Raw genomic sequence first — 25079 nt, 5'->3', positions numbered from 1 at the left:
CCCAATTTGGCTACAGTGTGGTAAGGCACTTCATAGGAATCACTTAAAACATTAATTTGGCACAGCTAAGTAGCAGTTGCTTTTTTCTGACTCGTCTAGCATAATTACTCTTGTGAGAAATGCATAGAAAGAAATAGTACAGCAAACAAAGAACCAGAAGCAAATAAGTTGCTGCCTCATTGAGATAAAATGAGGAATTTGTGCCTTCTCAAATGGTGATTTAGATTCTCAAAAGTTTCTGGACAAACAGTACTTTGGCAAGTGCTGTAATGACTGCACTAAGAAGTGCATTTCTGAATCTTTGGATGAAAGTGTGTTTTCATCCAAACTACTAGAATTAACTATTGGCAAATCTCTTTAAATTTATCAAGCGATACATCTGCTTTTGTTTTTTCTAACAGATGGATTCCAGCATAAAGAATATATCAGCTATTGTTTTCCCCATCTTTTTGTCATTTAAAAAATGTTTCTTCTTTGCCATTATAATTTTTCTCAGCAGAGCACAGCACTCTCACTCAGCACATTTGTTCTTTAAAAAGAGAGACAGCTTCATTGACCACTGACAAGAAATATTTAAGGAATTCAAAACTGAGAGGTGACTTTACTAAATCTGACCAGTGCTATTTACTATTTGGCTATCGCAATCTGTAGCGTGTCATTGAGCTCTGTTTAATTTAAATTCCAAGCAGTGAACAGTACTTTACATGAACACGATTTAGAATCACATTATCTTTTGTCAGATTGGGTTGTGAAATGTATACTGTACAACTTTTTGATTTTGTCTTTGCAATCAGTAGAATATTACCAATAATATCAGTAAGAAATTTCACTCTAGGCTTGGCTTTGCATTACGGATAAAAATCTGAGAGCAGTTATCCCAAGAGAAATATTAATGTTATTGTATTTATTTTAGTTACAAATATTTTTATTTTTGAAGTGTGGTATATGAAAGACATTTTTCTTAGATTTGTTTTTGCTGAAGAACCTGGTCCCATGTTTGCCACCCATGCAGTTTGCAAAATTGAAATTGTAGCTCAGTGCTGGCCCTTTATGGCAAGGTTGAAGTTTCAAGGCCAGATGTCCCAGAAGAAACACATTTCAAGGGAAGTCAATTACAGCTAATTATATAGACTGCGGCAAAAAGATTTGTAACACATGAGTTTGAGCTGCCCAGAACTAATGGTAAATATCATACTATGCAGGTGGCTACTGCTCGTACGATCAGGTTTCTAGTTCAGTGGAAATTTATACTAGTTTTTTATGCTTCATACACAGCTTAAGGTCACGTACCAGTACTGGTCCTGGTGTAGTACATGCAGTCTCAAAACAACTATTTGTTACAGATGTTTTCTAAAAGGCTTCCAGTGAAGAAAAGATTTTGGGGGAATTGCAAATGACATTTGGACAAATTATTCAGTGGTATGTACACCCAAGAGACATAATTTGGAGTAAAGCCAGACTTACAGCAGAAATCCTTCTAGCATGTGGAATTTAAATGAGCCACTACACTTCTCTACTATGCTAGTGGGAGACAGGAGGCTGACTACTGTGTTCTGAAGCCAAGAAAATGAAGCCAGTTTCCTTTATATGCTTTAGATTTGTGTAATTTGGTAACTTGCCTCTTCCTATTATTACATTAATTTCATCTTTATTACACTTTCAGTGTTACTAGAACATTAAAAAAATAGCAATATTTGCCTTGTCTTCTCTCTTTGTGGCAGTTCCCCGCTTTGCTCAGCCCAGAGAGAGTTTTCTTGATTGAAGTTAAAAGGTTTGTAGGTAGGCTTTTGTCATATCAGTCCCACAGAAAGAGTTTGTACTTCTGTGAAAGTTTGCTATCATGTTCATATAGAATATAGGACCTGGCTCAGGTTTAATCAGATTCTGGTAGGGGTACAGCAAGGTTGACAGAGGTGCATGCAACCCTTGGGCCATGACAGTTCTCCCTGAAGCCCTCATGTGATTTAGGATGGCCCACAGGATTTTTAAAAGAACAAAAAAGTTGATCTGTGAATGGAAAATCTTACTTGTTAAGTTTAGTAGATTACTAGTGTGTTTTTTGTCCAGTAGAGACAGGAACTTTGTGGTAGACCGCATTTGACCAAAGTGTGGAAATGATAAATGATATCATTAATATGGTTTGTTTTCATAATTACTGTTAAAGCCTGAGCACTGGCCTGTAAAAACATCCGCACATCTTTTGAAGTTCATTAAGGGCTGTGTAATTTGACCGGAATTATTTGGACCTTTTAAATGTTCGTGTTTCCCCTGGAGAGGAACTGGGTAATATTAGGGATATTCAGATTGCTCAATAGGGCCCATCTGCAAAACACCAAGAGCAGCTCACAATTATAGTTTCCAGCAAATGTGGAAATTTGGGCGTTTAGCAGCAGTTGGAGATTACAGCTCCTGCTGACAGTGTAATTGCTTAAAATAAGCTGTAATGAGGACTTGTAGTGCAGAAAGTATGGTAATAGAAAAAACGTTGTCAACTTGTTTTTGACATTAATTTTACAAACTGGAGGTCATTTACAAACAAAATGCATTAGATTTTATATGTGTGTTATTGTGTCCTAAAATCACATGGTGTTCTGCAGCAGACTTAGAAATCTACACGTGTTCTTTAGTACGCAGCTCTATTTTTAAATCACTATCATATTTGTTTAATTTACAGATTGTGCGTAAAAATAAAATGCTTGTAGTTCACTAGGGAGTTGAATTATTAGTGTGTGTGGACTATATATAAAATCTGACCTAGCCCTGGTCCATTCTAAAGAGTTCACTGTATGTAACAGGAGATTGGTCGTATAGATGAAAGGGTGTTGTAGTAGTCAGCCTTAACTCCTGTTTTTTTTTTTTTTTTTTTTGTAAAGGTGCACTTTTTGAGGTGTGCCCACTCTAAATTAAAGAATGATCTGAAAATGCCAAGGCCTACGCAGGATAATGCAATGTTTTAGAAATCTGTCCACTATGGACACTGGAGTTATTACTGCAGCTCATTAGGTGTCCAGCTAGTATCCTATTTGCCTCATGGAAGATGTTCATGTCCTGTTCTGACAGCTTCACACCAAGCTGTCCAATATATTCTGGACTATCCAGGTCAGTTTAAAAAAAAAAAAAAAAAAGAAGTATTAAATAGATTTGTGTCATTATGTGTCTATTAACTGATAACACACAAACTCTGTTATGCAATGCAAAGCTTTAGGTTCAAAGCATTAATGCCTCAAAACTTCGCCCTATAATGAGGAGTTGGATAAAACCTTTAGTGGTAGATATAATTTATTGTATGTCTTTATTTAAGAGATTTGTTGATATATTTGTAGTGAGTTGTAGCAGTAACAAAGATGAACAAGGTTGCATTTATTACTTGATTACACTTCCTTAATGAAAGACCTAACAGCAAAACTTGATGTAATGTTGCAAAATTACAAGCACATTTTGTTTCTTCTTGACAACTTGGTAAACTGCTCCAGATGTTGAAGATGAGGTGTGATTAGCAACGACAGAAAGGAACTGGCTGGACAGCAGTTACAGTGGATCATAACACTCTCAGACACTCTTTATTTTTTACGAGACAAAGATAAGGACTTGGGTTTACTGAGGAGAGCCTTTCTGGTTTTGGCTCAGCTCACTGCTTGATCTGGGAGTTTTATGGCTGCTGAGTGCATTTGCCACTGATGTGGAGGTTCTGATTGATGCATTGCCTCAAGATGATTTGGGGAGGTGCCTCTGAGACTTGTTGGTTTGGCATATGGTCCTACTAGGGCCTTTCTTCTGCTAGATTCCTTCCAAACTATTTTTAGGGCTTTACACCACCAAACCTCATTGCTCCTAAATAATGGGTAATACATGTGAATTAGGAAACCCCTTCTTGAAGACTTCTCAGAGAAACACAAATTATTCCATTGCTAAACCTATCACCTACTAGACAAAGGCATGCTACTTTGACTTTTGAAAGTTAAACCAAAAGGTAGAAAGATGTGATATTTAGCTTATGTGTATCAAAACAGGTTTTAGAACATAGTGACCTGTTATGGAGCTATACTTGGGATCTTAGTGCTTTAACGTGTGGTTTTTGCCACCCAGGGCTTCAATCCACAGCCCACTAAATAGGAAATCTGGGATGTATAGACTATCATTGCTTCTCTGTGTGCAGCATGTCAGTGGTTTATTGTAATTATGCTTTACTTTCTGGTTTAAATTGACATATTTATTTCTCATTGACAGATTGTAAACACGTTATTAATTTATGAGCCAAAACATTTTGACCACTCACAAGTGAAGCAAAAATGTTGGTTATCTCAAAACAAGTCAGGCACTGGAATACATTAGATGGTTAGTGACCAGTAATCATTGTGTGGGATGCGGGAGAAATGGGCAGATTTAAAGCCTTGAGCATCTTTGACAAAGAGCCAAACTATTGACTGGGTTGGACAGTGCTTGGTCGGAACATCTCTGAAAGGACAAGGATTGTGCAGGGCCGACAAACCATGACCCATTGACAGAGTTTTGGAGGATGTGTGGAGCAAGTCTGATCAGTCGCAACTCCACATCACAACTTAACGGACTTAAATGATCTGCTGATTATTGTGTTTTTGATTTTGTGTCAATTAGCAAAACCTTGAACATGCAATCAAAATGTACCTTCACTTTCAGTGTCTTAAGTACACGGTCTCTCCTGACGGAATAAAACCTCGTGTACTTGTGTCTATTCAGCTCATCTTTCGCAAGTCAAAAAACACAAAGTAAAAATTAAAGAAGTAAAAGAAAAACAGCCTGTGGAAGTTTGCAATCAGATAGCACAAACTGGATAATCTCTGTCCCGATGCCATCCGGAAATCTTGCCTTTGATTCTCCGGCTTGCAGGAGTAAATGAGTTTCAGAGATTGCACGATAAATCCATCTGATCATCAGCTCAGTGGGGCCTTGTCTTCATGACTGAGGATACGGAGGACAAAGACATGGAGCTTTGGAGAATCTATTTTCCTTGAATCCAACCCCCTGTAGCAGTAACAGAACCCATCCCAGACTGTAAATAATAAAAAGATGGAGTAATGTTGGCACACTGTGGACTCCTCAGGCAGGTTGGAAGCCGGAGCATGCATTCTGATGAGACACAAAAAGAAATATAGAGAGACAGATGACTAGCTGAGTGTATGTGCTTGGGAGTGGTTGAAACGGGCCTATGTGAATAGGTCCCTGTATATAGTTGAGGCCAACATTTTTTATACCCATGCCAAATTTTGATTTATAGTATTTTTTTTATTTGACCAGAAAGTTTATTTTTGGCTTGAAAAGACATGACAAACTGACTAACGATGGCTTATGGTAATGACAAATTTTAACTTTTTTTTGTTTGTAAAAATTGTACGTCCAAAATTACTTATACCCCTGAAAATTGTCAGTCTTTTTTGAGGAAATGTGGCTTTCTACATCATTCCAAGTGGCACTGGTAATTTCTACCACATTCCAGAGCATTCTAATACACTATAAATAAAGAACAGCTGATGCAGTAGTTCTCTCGTCAGTTAGTCAATTACAAGTCATGGCTAAAACCAAAGAGCTTCGTGAGCTTGCTATTAAGGCCTATCACTGAGAGAGAGTGGTGCATGGTGGCTATTCACAAGATGGAGAAAGGCTATGAAGCCATATGCCAGTGTTTTGAAGTGCCAGTGGTGACAGTACAAAGCATAATCAAAAACTACAAGGAACTACACAATGTTGAAAGGCTCAAAGGGCTTGAGGAGAAGTCCGAAGTGACCCCAGCGCTGTCAAGAATTGTAGCGTGAGAGGCCAATAAGAATCCAAGGGTCACCACCAAGACCTTCCTAATGAATCTAAGCAATTCTGATACCAACATCTGAAGGCAGACTCTCCAGTGGAGATTGTGCAAATCTGGTCTCAATGGATGCCAACCATGGAGGACTTTACTTCTCCAACACAGGCATGCAAAAGTTCACCTTGCCTTTGCAAAAACTCAGTTTGACAAAGGGGAATGTTTTTGGTCATCAATTCTGTGGTCGGAGGAAATGAAAATGAAGACTCTTGGAAAAAGGGAGGTGGCTTTTGTTTGGTGAAAGAAATCTGAGGCATTATACCCCAGGAACACCATCTCCACAGTTAAGCGTGTTGGTGGGAATGTAAAGCTTTAGTGTTTTTTCAGCCAATGGGCCAGACAAACCTATCAAAGTAAAAAGCACCATGAGAAAAGAGGACTGGAATTCTGGAAGTAAACATCAGGCAGTCTGCAGAAAATCTTAGTCTTGGGCAACATTGGACCTTCCAACAATACAATGTTGGTGTAGACATAGTTAAAAGAAAACAAAATCAGCATTTTGGAGCAGCCCATCTAGAGTCTAGACTTGAATCCCATTGAGAATCTGTGGAAGGAAATGAAGACCAGAGTTATGGCGAGGAACCCTTCCTACCTCAAAGACTTGAAGACTGTTGCTGTGGTGGCAATTAAATGCTTTAGTGATGACTGGGCATGACATTTTTAGTAAATATGCAAATAAAAGGCAAACAAAGGAGAAAAAAACAACCAAAAAACATAGGGCTAGTTAAAAATTTGTAGTACCACCTCGAACCCAACGTCTTACCATCTCTTGCTTATGATATTTCAAGCCCAAAGAAACCTATTGGTTAAAAAAAAATTCACTGTACCTCAACATGTGCATGGGTGTACATAATCCTGGGTGTAACTGTGCATTCAGCTAGTATTTTGTCATACAAATTGGCAACATTTTTATTGCTATAAGGACAAAGGCTTACCACTGTTTATAATTCATCAGATAATTTTGTGAACTCCTCCAAAAAATGCACATTAATTATTTGTTTTATTATCCATTTGCAAACTTGCGCTCTGCTCGTTGTCCTCTGTATTTAAATGGGGACGGGTTGCACATACATGTAAGAGTAATTGGTAATATCTATGATTTGTTTTATATCAGCCAGATTGGGAGATATTACAAATGGATTGGTTCTGATGTGAATGGGGAGAAGACTGACGAGAGATGAGGGTGTTGGAGGCCTCTGGCAAACCCAGTTGGTGACAAAATTGTTTAATGTGAGGAAGGTTTCAGTGTTATAATAATACAGAATTTTTCTGGTCAGTAAGTCTATGTTTAATGCTGAGAAAAATACTTATGTTTGTAGTCATACAGTGTGTCCTACGGCCAACAAGACATTTTCCATCAAAACACATTTTAGGACTTAAACCAATCATATACGATAATTCACTATGTTGTATTTATCTATCCTCTTACTCAATTCTTCAACAAAGTGACCTATTGCACTGATCTATGTTTGGCATTCCAAACTGATTTAAAGCATCTGCAGCAGGCAATGCACAAGTGTGTCATTCCAGCAAAAGGCCTTGTACCCGGCCAAAACTGCTTGTGAATCAGCCAAAGCTGCACAAACCATAGCGTTACACTGCTTTGTCTTGAGGTTTGGTGAAAGTTTGGGTTTCTGGTGGGATGAGTTTACTTCAGCTCCTCAGACAGTCTGCAGACACAGGAAAGCAGCTGGGGGAAAAAATTAAACCCAGTGGCTTCCTGCATCCAGTGAGTCAAGTGGTGATCAATACACTGGGCAGGATGCTGCTGCTCCACAGTTTAATCCCTGCTCTCAGGCCATCCGGACTAGAGCAATCCCTCAATGGAGCCTATTACTTGCTGGGTGCTCCTGGTGATACTGTAGTTGGGGAAACGATTACCTTGCAATTAAGGCTAATGTTCGCTCTATTAGTACTTTCTTCTAACAGAAAATCTGGGAGGATTGTGTTGCATTTCGGAAGACTGTTTAATTAGCTTTAAATCTAAACAGACACTATAAGAAGTGATTACTTTAGTTTAGGGAAGAGGTTTACCACTCAGCATTGGTTTTGTGATCATTATGTTTGAGTTGAATTTTCCACAACAAGCTTCCATTCCTTTGTTTAATTTCATGTGTGTCTTAGATTCTGTACAACCGTCAGACGTTTTGTGTCAATTTTCTTTATATTCCTCTTCATGTAATCTAACCTCATTTATAGAGATGTTGGATGTTTTTTTTTCTTTGAGTGAGACAGAAAGTCACAAAAAGGAGCAACAAAGTAACTGGTTGCCTCTATGTGTATGATTCCATGTAACACAAGCTGTATGTGGTCGGTGTGTTATGTCCGAGTGAGTGTGACCCCATTTAGCAGACCCTCACCTCTTGACCTGTTAATAACTCCACTATTATTTAACAAATGATGACGACAAGGCAGCGCATTTTATTCAGTAAAATGATGTCTGCAGAGCTAGCCAGTAGCAAGCTATTTGGTATATTTTCTATTTCTAGGATGATATTCAATTCTATTGATAAATATACAGTAGAATTTATCTGTAACACATTTCCTTGGTAAGACTTGGATTTGCAACGCCATAATATTGATTGTAGTTTGTTTCAGACTCACTCTGCCCCGAATGTTGGTGTACATGTCTGATTTCATTTGCCCCAGTGTGTGCCGGTATTGGTAATGTTTGCCCTTATCTTAGCCAGTCTGGGCCCCTATAATGTGTGGGTAAGAGAAGAAGAATGTACCATGAATAGTTGCACAACATGTCACTGTAAATGGTGAAGGAGAGAAGAAAAGGTGATTAAGTAGAAAACTTGTATAGATGGCTGAAAATATAATAAATACCCAGATCATAGTTGAATTTACATCCTGTAATTGAGCTGCATTTAAGTTGACAAAACAGAAGACCGATACAGGAGGCTGGTTAGTAGAAATACAACATTGCAGAGATATAAGCGACTGGGGCCTTTCTTTGTGAAGTTTGCATGTTCTCCATGTGCTTGTGTGGGTTTTCTCTGGGTGCACTGGCTTCTTTCCACTGTTTAAAGACATGCATAGGTTACTGGGTGATTCTAAATTGGCTGTGGGTGTGATTGTGAGCATACAGGGTTACTTGACTCTCTATGGACCTGTGATTGACCGACCTAGGGTATACTCTGTCTTTTGCTCTATGCCCACTGGGATAGGTTCCAGCCCTCCACAGGATGAAGCAGTTATAGATAATAGATGAATGGATGGATATAAATGATACAAAACAATTTTCAAATTTATTAAAACTGAAATGTTTGGCAACTGCTTTCTGTTATTAATGTTTGGAGCGCTACAAACCTTTTTTTTTTTGTTTGTTTTAGAGCTTGATTGCAGCACTGTAACATGTCCCTTTAAAATATTTAAGTCCTCTCTTCCGGAATTGCATGCATAGATTTCTAATATAGTTTTAAATAGAAAAGCTCTTCAACTGGAAAAGCAGCCAGTCCAGTAAGCAACCTAGTTCAACACAGTAAGAGAGGGTTATTCCTCTGCTGCTTGCTTGGCTGATATCGATCAATTCCAATAACTTTTATTTTTACAATTTCTAAATTTATTTGTATTTTAAAAAACAGGGAACTATGCTATGGATGTCGACCAGAGACAGGCCTTTTGTTTTATTGTTTTATTATGCAAATTATACAAGTTCAGAAATGAAACGTCTTCCTTTTATTTAACTGATGAAATGAGTATGAGATCTGAAAACCATAGACAGTGATGAAGGGAAAAATCCAAGATGTTACAAACATCCAATTGAAGTGATTTGTTTGTTAGGTACGGCTGACAGTTTTCCATCTCTCAAGTAAGCTGATGGATGTTGACAGTACCTCAGTTGTTTTGGATCCAGTCTATAAAGGCTACACAAACATAATGCCTGCTGCATTCCGCTTGCGTGCTCAAAGCTCCTGCGATATGGCTTTGGTATTTCTCAACATTGACGGAAAGTCTTCTCCCATTTCTCTCTGTTTGATTTATTCTATCTTGCTGGTTTCAGAACATTGATGCTCTCCAAGAACACTTAGGCCTCTACAGTTTGTGCCTTCCAGCTGCACCTCACATGTGCAATTAAGTTGTCAGAGTAGCCTCAGCCACTGCCTGCACTGTTCTTGGAGGCGAGTGCTTACATTGTTTGAAGGATACTTATATATCTTGCACAATGTGCTTAATATTGGGTATGAAATAATGGGAAAAGCTCAGAAAAGAGATGGTTCTGTTTTGACAGATGAATGTCAGTTTATGTTAAAATCAGGTCCTGACCACTAGTTGTCAGCAACTCACCAAAATGAAAAGACACATCTCTATAGGAATGCTCATTTTCCTTACCATTTGAAACAATGAATAATTATTTTCATATCAGAAAAAAAATACTGGTTTGCTGAAATAGATTAACTCTTTGATAAACAGTTGGCAAGTACCTGGGGACGACTAATTATTTAGATAAGAAATTAACAGATCTGAACTAATGCTATTTCGGTGCTTGGGAATTCCCCTGTGTGTGTCGTAATTGACTCGACTAAGATGTGTGCGTTTTTTTTTTTTTTTTTTGAGTGCGTATGTCAGGGGTCTGTGCGGAGTGTTTTATTGTAGCTAACACATTGCAGTTATTAGCATTAGGGGGTAGCTGTGCCAGCGTAAGCAGCATGCCTCACATGCTCAGCCTGAGCTTGTGGTTAGCTGATGGAGACATCTGAAGGACCAGAGCCTCTCAGATCTAAATCGGGAACAATTTCTCCCTCTTTCCGATTCTCTCTCGATGTCTCATTTTCTTTTGATTTTTTCCCCTCCATTTTCCTGTTGTCTCACTCCTTTTTTTCTTCTTTTCTGTCTTGGATTCATGTTCTCTTATCTTTGATTTTCTAACACTGTTTTCACACTTTTTGCTCTGTTTCGCTTTCTTTATTCTTCTCTTTCCTTTATGTTTTCAGCTTTTCACCAGTGACAGTTAAGTATGTTAGCTGAACACTAAACGTTCACCACCATGAACTGGTATACAAATATCAAGAGGTCACAGAGAAAAATTTGAATGGGCTTCAACTGAAATTACAGTGGTCTAGACTGTTCAGCCTGGCTCCAAATTCCATCACGGCACCTACATCAGGACTAGTCACTTGCCTGTCTGAATTCCTCGTTCTTGGCTTTTAATCAAGTCTTGGGATTGGAGTTACTATGACTTAAAATCTTTTGTTTGAACAAAAATTTGGGAAAACAAACATTGTTAGCGAGGATAAAAGAGGACTGACCCCAGTGCTCCCTCTACTTTGTAATGTCTTACTGCTGACCTGCTTACTGTTGTGGGGAAATAACCAGCAAAAAAAGCTATTTTGTAACAAAGAAACCGATTTCATGCATGAATACTCTGGCTTTGAGATTTATTAGATTAATGAAGAATTATGCACACTTAAACTGGAGCAGCATCAGCTACTGTACTGTAAACACAAGGTTGGTTTCTGCTGGTATTAGTGAAAGGCTGCTTGTAAGACTAAAGAAAATGGCTTTGGGTTTGAACCAATAGCACTGAAGTAGTAGATCCAGACTAGAGGTTAAATGCACTTAAATTTGTCACATTTTGTCATAAATAGTTATAGCATGTTAGGAAAAAGCTGTAGGACAGACCTTCGTTGAAATTTCTATACAACAATAAAGGTGTTTCTTCACAGTTAAGATGGTTTTATTGTGTGGCACCTATTTCAGCTCCTTGTTGTTCAGTTCTTATGCTGTGCCTCTGTCATAGATCTGTACTAAAACTGCAACCAATAGTCGGATACGGATAATACACAGACAGCGGCTGTACAAGACATCCACATGAAATACTCCAAAGTCAGAAGCCTCCTGTTTCTCCCTGTGGGTCTCCTCTGTAACTGGGATCCCTGTTTGTCTTTGTTGTTATTCTGGGCATGTTGGACTCAGATATTAAACACAGCCAGTTTTGCTTGGGTACAGTGGAGGCACTCTTGGCAGAGCCCTCCAGCATGACATCACCAGTGTCATTGTGATTCCTCCCGCTTTGGAATTAAATAGTTTTATAATTATGCACTCTCCTTTTGGCAGATACTTTGGAATCTTTTGTATGTCCCTGCTCTGCTTCTTTAATGAACATGCTAAAATTCTGGGCTTCTGAAAGAAAGAAGGCGTTTGCTTGTCAAATTAACCTAATGCTTTCATTGTAACAGTTTGCAGGGATAAAATGTGCTTAGTAACACTTATGCTCTTACCGACCTTGTAAACAACCCTCTCCCCCTTTGAAGGATTTCAAAAAATCCCACAACTCTGTTTCTCTGTTGTGGTTGTACTAGTTACATGAAGCTTTTAAAAACACATTACAGATCATTTCTTTGACTGTAAAAAATTAAGAGTTTTCAGCAAACCAGGCTTGGATTCACATCGGTTGGTACCAGAATTGATAGTGGAGTTGTAGTGTGTGGTTTCACAAAAGAAAATTGACTCTACAAATACTTTTTACGCAGAAACAGCACATTCATTGTCTGTATGTGTACGTTAAGTATCTGTGCTTAAAATGATTCATTGTTGCTTTTTAATAACATTTATAAAACATATCCAAAAGCATGAAAGTAGCTATATCTTTTTGTTGACAGCTTTGTAAGTCGTGCTGTGTGTCACACAACGTGTGCTTCAGTAACTCTGACTCACACTTTATGTGCTTAGACAAAGATGACTAAAGAATGTGCCATTTCAGTTTATATCCTACACAACGTTAAGTACATTTCAGGATTGTAGTATTTAGTTTGTGCAGTATATCCACTCTAAATAAGGACTTTCTTTCCCAGTAATGGATTTAGTTGCTGAAATAAAGGAGGAAATAGAGAGGAAGACCACATTTTTGTAATGAGCTGTTTTCATTGAGATAATTATTCAGAATGTCATACAATGTGATATTCATCTGGACTAATTTCAGGCTCTAATCCCTCCAATCTGCCATGGATTCCAGCTGCATGGCTCTACAGTGTTTTTTAGAGTATGTGTCTTTACATTTAGGCTGTGTGTGAGACTGTGCACATACATTTCTATGTGGCGCTGGATGCAACTATTTGTCTTTAGTGTATGTCTGTCGCTCATTTCTGAATGTTTTGAATGTGGGGGAGATTGTGTGAAATATGGTCCCTACCGCTGTAGCTGGCAGTAGCCTTCTGTACTCTACCTCTGAGGAGAAAATGAACCCCCTGTCTTTAATCATGGTAAAATAGCTTACTACATTTGTTACAGTTTCATTAAAAAGCCATTAGCAGCTAATTTTTAGCTGAGCTGATGGATGTGTTTGAAGCCCAGGGACGTTAAAGAGAAGGTAATCTGAGTCAACTGTGATGAGCTCTGTTCTTTTTAGCTGAAATTCCAGTTGGGTTGTCATCAATGGTTCAAGCAGCTTGTGTAAAAAAGTGGCTGCATTCCATTTGACGTTACTGGAACCATCCCAAACTGTGACAGTATGTTTGAAGCACTGAGCCCCTTTTCATGTCTTGTTCCTCTTTGTACCAGCTGTAAATCATTGTTATGAGAACTAAGGTCATCGCCGTTAAAACAAACTTGAGACTAGCTGGTTATCGGTGGAATGAGAAGCTTTAGAAGTAGTGGATGGACGAAGATGGCAATGACAAGCTAGATTACCGATAAAGAAAATAAAACATGAACAGAAGCGAAAATGAATAAAGTGATAGCAAAGAAGGAATTCAGTTAGATGAAGGAACAATAACTGTTAGAGCAAGCTGACATGAGGAGGAGAAATGAGAACTAGCAGCACTGAGAACAGAGGCACTGTTTCAGGAGCAACAGAGTCTGCTCTCTGCTGAGTGTGTGTATCAATTTAGCGGTGAGTGTTTTCAGTAATGTTGAAACTCCTCGCATACACAGTGTACTCCATGATTCACTGGGAGCCAGTTTTGGAGAGGGTTTTCTATTAGGCTTGAAGAAAGTCATATGGCAAAACATGTTGTCTGTAAGTGTTTTTTGTAGAAATGGGGAAGAGATTTGATTGCTGGATGTTGCTCTTTGGATCCTGACATGGGGGACAGGGCTTCTGCTTGTCATAGCCAGAGTGTGACTTTGTTTGTATGTGTATATGAGTAATATAGAGGAGGAGGAGGTCTGCCTAAGATAAGGAGCTATTGGGTTTCCTTCATTTATTTTCTCACTCCATAGGCGTTCGCCCTTCCCTGCCTGGCCTCCAATCTCCAGGCCTGCTGCTTTGATGTCAGCATGAGTTCGCCAGCAACCTGCAGAGGAAAAACAACAATAACAGAGAGTGTGTTTATCCAGCAATGGTCTGCATGCTCCCATTAATCTGCTGAAACTGTGTGAAATTTACCAGTTTTAAAAATGTTTGGGTTTGAAAGATCAGGCAGTTGCAGGCAAGCAGGGTAGTCAGCTGCTAATCCCTGCCAACATTTTTTTTCAGTGTGTTAAACGGAAATTAATAAAAATACTTACAACAAAAATAAAATGCCAAAGTCTATTTTTTCTGAAATATGCATTAGGCTGTGAAAACAACCTGGCAGTTTTCTTTTGTTTTAGCTTATGCTACAATGCTTATATAATTTTCAGTAAGCTAAAATTATTTTAAAGAATATGTTAAAGTTTTAACTGAAGCAGTGTCAACAATGCTTAGAAAAACAGAGTCTGACGTGACCTGAAATGACTTAAAATGACCTGCTAAAAATATTTGAATTTTTCCTCCACAAGTTTTACTTATTAACATCACAGTTTACATATAAATTACATTGTCAGTGGCTGTTATGTTGTTACTGGTTTATAGTATCTGTGGGTTATAACTCGTTTATTTTTACAAGGCAAACTGTGTTGAGTATCTGCAGAGGTGCTGTTCCTAATAGCTGGAGGTGGTGGTGGGGTTTAGCTAATGTGTTGCGCAGCTCATATGAGTTGACCCTTCAGACAGATTCAACACACTGTGTCCTGGTCCCTGACTGAGCCAGACGTCTGCAGGGGCACAGAGGTCATGTCTGGCCTTCCTGTGCCCTAACCCTCCACTGGTGCCCACTTACCCTCTGAGTAGGGGGTCCCCCTCGCCTGTCACTCACAGGGACGGGCCCTGCTTCATTTTTCTGTGCTTTTGTTCTGGTCTCATTTTCTCATTCACTCTTAATGCTTCTCAACTACTTTTGGCCTTGCTGGCTCACTTTCTCCTACTTTGTTATTGTTTCCACTTATCTCTTTGTTTCTTGTCTCTCTCTTTCCTTTTTAACTACCATCATCTTTGGTCAACAGCTGAGTTGACATGCCTGCAGGGGAAGCAGCCCCCCTTTTCCTGGTCCTTCTGTCTCTCTCCTTCTCTACCCTTCCATCCCTCCCTCCCTCCCTGTCCTGTGCCCTGCCATGGCATTGGAAGGATCAGTTTACCCGGCAGCAGCTGAGGCAGACTTCATTTGTCCCAGGGCTTCCCTCTGAAAAGGCATTTTTCGCCTCTGGAGAATTGCACACTGCCCACGGTGACATTGAGCGCTTAATTGCGCTACTTCCAAATTTGGCAGTCTTGTTCTTTAGTGGCAGTTCAAGCTGTTGAACTCAATGTACTCTTGGCTTGCGGGGCTATGCATTCCTTTAGGTATAGATATGAAAGTCTACAGGGAGGGAGACTGTTTCTAATTCTAATGTGCTCAACTCTTGTATTGTGATGTAAACTAAACACTGCAACATGTGAGTGTGTCTCATTATAAATTTACCTAATCTAAAAAAGCAGTCATTTTTTCCGTCTTTTTGTATGTAATACCGCTAAATATTACAGATGCAACTTTTGAAGTGATGACAAATTTCCAGATTAAGTGTGAATAATGAGCAACAAATTTCTATCTTATTATATGCCAATCTCTACTCTTTGGAACCTTGATGAAGTATTTATTATTCCATCCTCTCTGTTTACTAATTCCCACCACTCACTGATGAGGAAAAAACTGCTTGCATGGTGCAGCTCTACTGCCTCGGCCCTTAGTGAAGTAAAGTGTAAATATTTCTGCCAAAGCCTCTCTCGTCTCTTTTGGCTATTGCGTGTTTACTTTACCGCACTGGGGATACTTGCGTCTCTGTCAGTGTGTCCACAGCTCAAATTATGCAAACTATGTTTAAAACCAAATCTTCATTACTCAACCACAAAGACAAAAAGGGGTTCATTGTCATTAAATAGTGTCAGAACCAGGGAAAGAGTGTTAATTGTGTGGGGTACATGTATATACAGTATGTACAGCATGTGATTTTCCTGGAAGTTGTGACTATGGGTTTTCATTCGCTTATTTAAGTATTTGTGAATGAGGTGTGTGTGCATGGAGTAGCCAAATATATTTGGCTTTGACACCTTTTGTGTTTACATTAGTCTGGATAAGGGGTGACTCCTGAGACACTTAAATGCTAAACACATGTGATCTCCCCTTTCTTTGTCAAAATTATGTGACTAACTTACCACCCAGGCTGACTGTGAAAAGGTTACAGTGCTGTAGTAACCCCTAATCAATGCCATACTGGGTGTTAAATCACTCTTCTTTCTCTACCTTTTCTCCGACTTCTCAATTTTGAGAATGTTTGTAATGTTTGGTTTGTTTTGTACCCACCTTTTATAGAATTCTTCTTTTTGTACATTAATATTTTTTTTCCCTATTTCTTCCTACCACGCTCTGTTCCAGGATTGTTTCTACCATGAATGTGAATATGAGGTATTTGGTAATATATGTAGTAGCTGTAGAGTAGTGGTAACTTTAGCTGTTTAGCTGTGTAGTCATAGTATGTTGTCCATGCTTTAATTTTTACTTATGGTTACCATTATTTTTAGTTATGCTCCCCTATGTTCCAAATTGCTGTTTTTAAAAGGATAGAGTTTTTTTTTTTTTTTTACGGCCGAGTTGGCTGCTGTTGTAAGTTGGACAAATATTTCTTATCTGCATACAGAAACAGATTTGACAACTTTTAGTTCCATTATGAACGGTCGAATCCAAAGCTGAGAGCATGCAAATCCATCCTAAACATTGGCAACAAGACAACAAGATCCTCTGGAGAAGGTGACAATCTGCCAGTAGAAATTTTACAAGCCCACAAAGTCAGTCTCTTTATTGTTAATGGAGCTTCTCCAGGGTTTGTCACTTGATGACATCAGATGTGAGAGCTTTGGTTCTGGGCTTTAAGCTTTGGGAGAGATTTTAAACAAATTGGTAGAAATATTGAAATAGTATCAACAAGATCAACACGGGAACTCCCTGTTACTTCCTTTTTTGTGCATTTATGAATCTGCTAAACTTGACTTAAAACTGTATATCTAGTCAAAGTCCTTGGCTTTAGCCCTTTAACCCCAATCTCTTGACCTCTCGACAGTTTCTCCCCATGTCTCTGTTGCTTTAATTGTACCTCATGTCTTAGTTACTGAGCACCCACTAGCCCGAGGCACTCTACAGGCTGAACCAATAAATAACCTCCTTACCCCGTATCTTGGCTCATTTTGTTTATCTTCAGGCTCATCTCTGAAGGGGATGTCCATTTCATCATCAATCCTACACACACATAAACACACAGAGATTTTGTACTTGCATTCCTGAGATTAACAGGCTGCTGATCTCTTGAGTGCAGATGACATGTGTTGTTGTGGAGGAGAGACCTTCACCCTTCTCATTCAAGGACCAGAGTTTATTTGTAGAGGCCACGGGGATGGTTGGTAAATGTGGATGGGAGGAAGGTTAGTGGGAAGGTTTGGTGTAAGGGGTAGCTTATGGCTCAGAAACAGTGGTGTATGGTATATGCTCCCCTCATCACTCCCCTGCTCATTACACACACAGCCGTACAGGAGGGCAGAGACTCAGTTTACAGTAGTTAGATTACCCTCAATAACCAGATAAAGATAACAGTTTTTCATGATTTTATAATTTAGCATGGTTACTTTGATTGAAAATTAGACAATACAAGCCGGACAATGCAGTAAGTGCATAAAAATGTAAATAATCAAAGCTTAATTGGTACAAAAATTACTTTGCAGACACTAGGATCACTACACTCTCTTGTATCAGCTACTTTCATTTGGTAATAATTGTCAGAGTGAACTTAAGGCCTGTAGACTTCTCTGTGAATCCCTGTGTTTACTTCCCACTCTGTCCTCACAGGCGTTTTTGTTTGTTTTTCCACCAGGATGACCACGACAGCGGCTCTAGCTCCACCAGCCGCAGTGTCTCAGACAGCTCCAAGGCTGTGGCCAAGCCTCGCCGCCTCCAGCAGGCTGCACCTACTGACCCTGACCTGCCCCCAGGTGAGTGATGACCCAGGGCCCAGTGAGACTGTTCTACGTCCCTGCTCGGAGAATGACCAGATTGTAACACCTGTTTACACTGTGAGAAATGTGGATTTTGGTATGAGTCCTGGAGCACGTGTTTTTCACCAGTGTAAATCAGCTAGAGTGAGCATGGGGGATGTGTCTGTGATAAATCACACAGTGATGGCTCTTATCAACAAGGCCACTTGACCACATGCCTCCTACAGGGCCATGGATGCCATGTCGACTTAGCTGCAGCACTTCACTTCACTTTACAAAGAATGGTCTTGTTTGATTGTGAATGGATAATGGCCTTTTAAAAGTAATTTACACAGACCTAATATTGGCTGATGAGGGTTATTTATGTTTATGCTTTCAGAGTATTTGAATCTTACTTAAGTATATGTACAAGTATAACGTTTTATTGAGATACTCAAACTGCTACTCAGCATATAATGTACGTTACAACCTCCCAGACCCAAAATTGTGGGGGAAAAAATTTGAACCAATGACAAGTTACAGAGGCGTGGCAACACTTTATAGCAAAAACAACATAAGTAAGAAGGTGCTGTGGGGGAAATTGAAATATAAATAAAAGATATGGCTTTTAAGAGAGTCGAAATGAAGAAAAAGAAACGAGAGAGGTGGGGGTCCTGAGCCGTAAGAGCTAGGTCAGTCCAACAACCAAAGGTTTACTCCCAGAGCCCTAGTATTCATGAATGTATGAACTTGCACTCCTGGCCGGTTGTATCTGGGGAGGATCCATTTCCAGGCCTGATGTTATGAGATAATATCTATCCCCAGCTGTTAAAGCAGGGTGCCTCACACCCCAGCATCTCCCTTTGGGCCTGCCTCCAACAGATCTCCCAGGTGTGTGTTTCTGTGCGAGTATGTGCTTATGTGTAGCTTTGTGTGGGTAGGATTTTTAGTGCGTCTGTGTTTATATATGTGCACACCCCACACTGTTCCACCAGTGGTCCTTGTTTCAACCCATTACAGGCTGTAGAGACAACTCTGGGGTCAGAGGTTGCAGCACCTCAATAATCGTGAGGAAGCAGATGAATGCCATAATCCCTGCCTTCCTAATTAAAAGGTAGAGGTTAAAAGGTAGATGAGGTAAAACTAACCTGCTATGACTCAGGCAGAGGATATTTTTCTAAGAATAAGATACATGCCAAACCTGTCAGGAGTATTTAATGTAGTTAAAAGATGTTTTTTTTTAGGTTAAAGCACAGCAGTGCACACAGGTAATTTTGTAGACTTTTTATATTTTGTTGAAAAGAAACATGGAGAGAGATGTTGCTGTCCTTTGGCATCCAGACACTTCAACACACTTTTAGTTATTTGTTCAAAAAGGATCCACACCAACAATTCCAGGTGATTAGTCATTGTTGTGAGTTAGGGGGAAAAAAGTGTATTTTTACAGGCTCAGGCACATTTTCTGCTCTGCTGTTGTGGTTAATTGATACTTTATTATTTACAATCAAAAGCATGTTTTAAAGGCTCTTGCAAGAACAAATTCACGATGATATTAATTTTCTCTGTACGCCTTTGTATGTATAAATCTACTTTAGAAGACTCGGATTGGACAAGAAACAGGGGATTGAGGCTTCTCTTGTCTGGCCGCCATCCTTTTTAAAGCCACATGTATGCTTCCTGAAATATGAAGTTAGTTACATTTCAATGCTGTTGCCTCAGAAGGCAGTTCCAGACACAGACAGATGTAGATAGATGCTATTGTTATGTGGCAGTATGTGCAATTCTGTTCAAGTTAAGGAAGACCTGTGTTAGCATTCACACCATCATAGGTCAATGGCCAGTCTTACCTCTTCGTCAGCATCTATGTTGACAAACCACTGTTTTGCGTCTTGTCCCATCCTCTTCAAAATAACCAAAACAAAACACGGCGACACCAAAAGGCAGCCACTTGCAATTATCCAATCATTTGGCCCTAAGCTCTCACATACTGAATGAATTTATCCCACTTGTTCACCCTGTGGTGGAAAATAGGGATGTTAATTCATATGCCATGGGATTGGTAGCCACACAAAGACCAAAGACCAAGTGCTTCCACCTTGGGCGATTCTGTGAGTGATTATGTTTACTGCTGCTTGTGGGGGACCAGTGGCCACCGTTTGTGAGAACCACATTTATCTGGTAAGGGATTTCTGCTTTGGCCCTATTCACACTGTTGAAAATGTGTTTTGTTTTATATGACTTCAAAGAGATTTAATAGTGGCAAGTCTCTCTTTGATACTAGGTTAAGCCTGGTACCTGTAAGTTGGGTGGATGAGAAGCCGTACTTCTGCCTTGAAACAGATGTTATTATTTGCAATAGCATTCTCTTTACAGTCGTCACAGTATGACAGCATCTTTAGGTAAAGGAAGCTTGTATGCAGCTGTGGTAGCAGACATACCTTCCCTATTTGGGCATCATTAGGAGACAAGCAGCCAAGCAGCATACACACCCATTCACTAAATAATGTTACAGGGGCGCCTGCGCCCTCATACTCTCGGCTTGCGCCCTCTTACCAAAATGCTAATTGAACCCTTAGAGGTCCGCCGTCACACTGGTGTGATATAGTCATGTGACATGTTTGAGACGTTGCAACAGGAAAACTATCGTATATACGGCGATGCCATCAACTTCTCTCGAAAGTGCAGACAAAAATTTTCATATGGATTTTTGAGTTTTGAAGGTGTCCATCCATCATAGCCAATCAAAATTGACAGTAAAGCTGGCAAACAGGAGTAAGGTCATATCTCAGCAATACAAGAGCTATGCATCAAACTTGTTGGATTTAGGACACTGTTTTGAGAAAGTACAAAGATTTTGACTGCTAGGGGCACTGCAGTAAGATAAATGTGTTTTGCGTAAAAATACTGATGTGTTTGCTTAAGCAAATATTTTTTGCTATTTTTGGGAGATCCCAATGCCGACTCATGTCAGCCTAATCAATACAATCGCCATCTTGGATTTTATGGAAAGATTTCAAACATTTTTACAGACCCAATTTGTTTCAGTCTTTGTTCCAAACATAGTGCAGTTGATCTTCAGACAGATCCTCAAAAATGTTGACTGATGGGTTGTAGATTTTTGAAACCGATTGCTACAGTCAATCAAAATCAATGGACAAGTCGGCAGGTTATATGTAGCTGTTTAACACCGAACTTGGTGTGTGATGTAACCCTTCCTAAGCTTATCCAAAACACACAAAAACATTGGACAACTCCACTACCTCTGCTCAATATCCACTCTGTGCAATATACGCTGCTCATTATTTAATTTCATTTAGTTTCATCTTGTATATAGAGTTCTTTTTGATTGTTTTATATATATATATATATTTCTTTTATATTGTATATAGTGTTTTACAAAGTTTTTATTGTTCTTCAAAGTTCTTATATTTTTGTTTTTTGCACTGAAAGGACTGCACCTTACGTTGCATTGTACTCGTTGCAATGACAATAAAACAAATCTGAATTTGAATCTGAATCTGGACAAGTGTGTAATTACATACGCTTACATTTATGTCTCATATGTGAATGTGCTTATGTTGCTTTGAGTGTTGTGCATGCATGCATGCCTGTGCGAGTGTGCGTGTGACTGAAGGAGATTGAGAGTTGCATGTACTATAATGCAAACACACTCTTGAGATAAATCCATGGTCCAGTGCTACTGCTGTCCTGGTACTGGGGTCTTTGCTAAGAAAATAAATACAGCAGCTGTTCTGGTATTACTGGAAAATACTACTTATGGATAGAGAATATCCTATCCTGGTAAAGGCTGGAGCTTTCTCCAGCTGGAGCTTTCTTCTGTTCTGGAGACCTGCTGTACCATGCATGGTTTGGTTCTGTGAATCTACCATTTTGCTATAAGAGACCCTAAAGCTAATCGAATTTAGCATAATTAGGTGGCTTTTATTGCCAGGGTAGATATGAGATCCTTGTATGACTTTGTTTATGCTATTTTGTTTTATGTTTTGCAGATAAAAGATTAAAAAATTAAACAGATTTATTGAGTTTAGCCACTGTATGTATTCCATTGGTTACACTGCTAGCTGTATTAACGACATCACAGGAACACCTTACAGTGTATTTATTGTCTGATGGACGTCAGTCTTTCTCTCCATGGCTAATAACTGGCAAGGCTAATAGTTGCTAATACTTTCCATATACAAGAAAAATGGTGAGCATGTACAGTATAGTGTTTCTTTCCTGTATTGCACAGAAGAGAGCACTTAGATCACATAAAGGAGCTGGTTTTTCCAGTCGTTTTATGGTTGAACTGTTTTAAGTGGGCTTCTTCCCTGTGGGCCGCAGCACAGGTGCTGCCTGTGTCAATTGTTTACAGAAGTTCAGAGCAGTGCGATGGTTTGCAGAGAGATGGATTGAGACCTTGGACTTGGTGCAAGGCAAGAAGAGGTATAACAAGTGTAAGAGAGTGCAAAAGGGAAAGAAAGACACCCTGACATGGGTAAATTAGATCCAGAGAGGGAAATAGCAGGGGGTAAAGTGCTGGTTTTACTGCCCAGGCTGCAGGTGCAACCAGCTTTCTGACTGACCCCAGAACCACAGACAGACACACACACACACACACATACACACACGCACAGCCACATTCATGCATACAAGAAAGCAGCCAAGCGCACACTCAAACTCAGACAAGCACATGCATGCATGCAAGGCCACGCACAAATGTCACGAACACACATTGCGTTTATGAGTTGAGTTTATATTATGTCATCCTCTCTTCCTGCCACTCTGTTTGGTCAGGCAGCAAACTCATGAGAATTTTGTCAATTGGATTATGCTAATACGTAGTCGGGCCTGTGTACAAGTGGCAGAACAGTTAACCAATTCATATAAATATTTTCATCAACAGCACCATTTAGTTCTGCCTAATTATCGGTTCTGTTATGCCCAGGGCCAGGCATGTAGATACAGGAAGAAAAACATTTGGTTTGGAAAATAAGGGAAAAGCATTAAAGCTTTATATGTTTTAACTTGTAGTGACTGTGTTTAACAGTACATGGGAGGAATGAATAATGCCATTGGTCCTGTGGTTAGGAGGATTTATTGCTGTATATTTTCATATTTTATGGTAGAAACTCCCCTGTCTGTAATATTTTAAGTTCTTTCTTACTTTGTTGAGTAATGACCTTACCATGTATGTTTTTCCTGCGAAGCTTCTGTTTCTGGGCGTCACTGTGGCCATTAGGAGGTACTGGTAACACTGCAGGATGGCTCCCTCAGCTCTGTTGAAACTCAATCTGCCAGGCTGCTTTTTCTCTCCTGTTTGCTTTTGGTTACTACATTCATTCACCTCTTCAACCAAGGTGCCATCCTCCCACCTTTCACCTTCAAGAAATTAAAATGTGTATGTTTTTGTTTTCATTTGTTTAAAACTGACGTCTTTTGCTTTGGCTCTTCCTCACTACAAAAGTTGAAAGTCCCTATCGATATTCTTGTCATATATCATCTATTACAATACATTTCCATATGTGCTGACCTACACTTGTTGAGGGATAACACTATAATTGAATGTGTATTGAATGTTCACCACTGGCAGATTGTGTAATTTACTGTAACTCTTGGCATTTGTTGTACCAGCATTTTAATGCGCCTTCAATAACTCTATGTTGTATAAATATGTATATTAAAGTCCTGTATTTTTATGTGTGAATGGATGTGTGTGTTCATGCAACGAAGCCTGTTTATGTTTAAATGAACACGCAGACTTCTCAGTGGTTTAATGGGACTGGGAGGGATATATTTAAGGCAGCATGTGCATAGTTTTGGGTTAAACAGGAGTTTGAAACTGAGGAGAGGAGAGCCCTTCAGAGGTTCATAAATTCACCCAGGATTTGTAGAGCTGCTCATGCAGGGTGAGGTATAAAAATGTTTTTTTAATGGATATTTAGCTTCTTTCGCTGTACATGTCTAAGGGATAGACTGCGGCAAAAAATAACATGTCAGGACCTCCTCTTATTTACGAGCCCATGAGGATGGCAAGGGCCAGTGGTATTGGGCCTGGACTTTAAGGAAATGCCTTTCTAGATTATATTCTTTGACAGTATCTCAACACAAAGTTAATCTGTTTTAATATGTTATTGGATATAAACTAAAATATCTACTGTGCTCACTGTGTGCATGCTTATCTCTTTGATCAGATATGTTTTTTGTGTGCTTTTTTATGTGTACATATTGAACAGTTTAACATGTTACTTCCACGTTCACCTTTGTGTTTGTAGGTTACGTGCAGAGTCTGATCCGACGTGTAGTGAACAACGTGAACATTGTGGTGAACAACCTGATCCTGAAATACGTGGAAGATGACATTGTGCTGTCAGTCAACATTACCTCAGCAGAGTGTTACACTGTGGATGATATGTGGGAGAGGGCCTTCATGGACATCACTGGTGAGCAATAGCTGCTTACATTCCTAGCTTGTAGGATTAACCAGTAAATCCACTGAGACAGTAATCTATAGACTACAGTAAGTGTTTCATTTTGTTAGTTCAAACTGAGGTCAAACAGTAATAGCAGACAAGTTTGAATGTGACTGTTTGTTTGAATGTCTAATATAAGCTGCCAGAGAAGTCTTATTTTTACACTCTTGATAAACCACACAGCCTGAGTAGTCGTAGTTAGTAACTGCTGTACTACTGCTGTTAGTAACTTGTGGACCTACTCTATAGTCATTCCCTCCTAGTAGTTTCTGATAAAGTAGTGTCTGATAGAGGCCTCCTTTATTTCTTTAATCACTGCCAGAGAATTACAATTATTTTAAACTTGAACTACCAACATATCTTGAAGCAATGAGTGATTATACAAATAGCCGATATCAGTTATTGTTATCACTATGGGATTTCTTGTTACGGGGTGCTTTTCCAAAAAGGTTAAGCAATTAGTGGTTACAACAGTAGTTACTGGAACTGTTCATAGAATGAAATAATTCTGGGAATATTACAAGCACGC

General features: G+C 39.3%; 1 protein-coding gene across 1 annotated transcript in view; it reads left to right on the top strand.

Annotated features, from left to right (window-relative positions):
- The window catches only part of vps13b (vacuolar protein sorting 13 homolog B), a 324549-nt gene that overhangs the window by 3524 nt on the left and 295946 nt on the right, over nt 1–25079 (top strand). Inside the window, exons 4-5 of the mRNA XM_008292112.1 lie at nt 17978–18095; nt 24353–24520. Of these exons, the coding sequence (XP_008290334.1) occupies nt 17978–18095; nt 24353–24520 (286 nt within the window). The remainder of the gene's footprint in view (nt 1–17977; nt 18096–24352; nt 24521–25079) is intronic.

This window comes from Stegastes partitus, unplaced genomic scaffold (assembly GCF_000690725.1).
Source record: "Stegastes partitus isolate 25-593 unplaced genomic scaffold, Stegastes_partitus-1.0.2 Scaffold18, whole genome shotgun sequence".
In the NCBI taxonomy this organism is placed as follows: domain Eukaryota; kingdom Metazoa; phylum Chordata; class Actinopteri; family Pomacentridae; genus Stegastes; species Stegastes partitus.
This window is presented reverse-complemented; position numbering and strand designations above follow the sequence as displayed.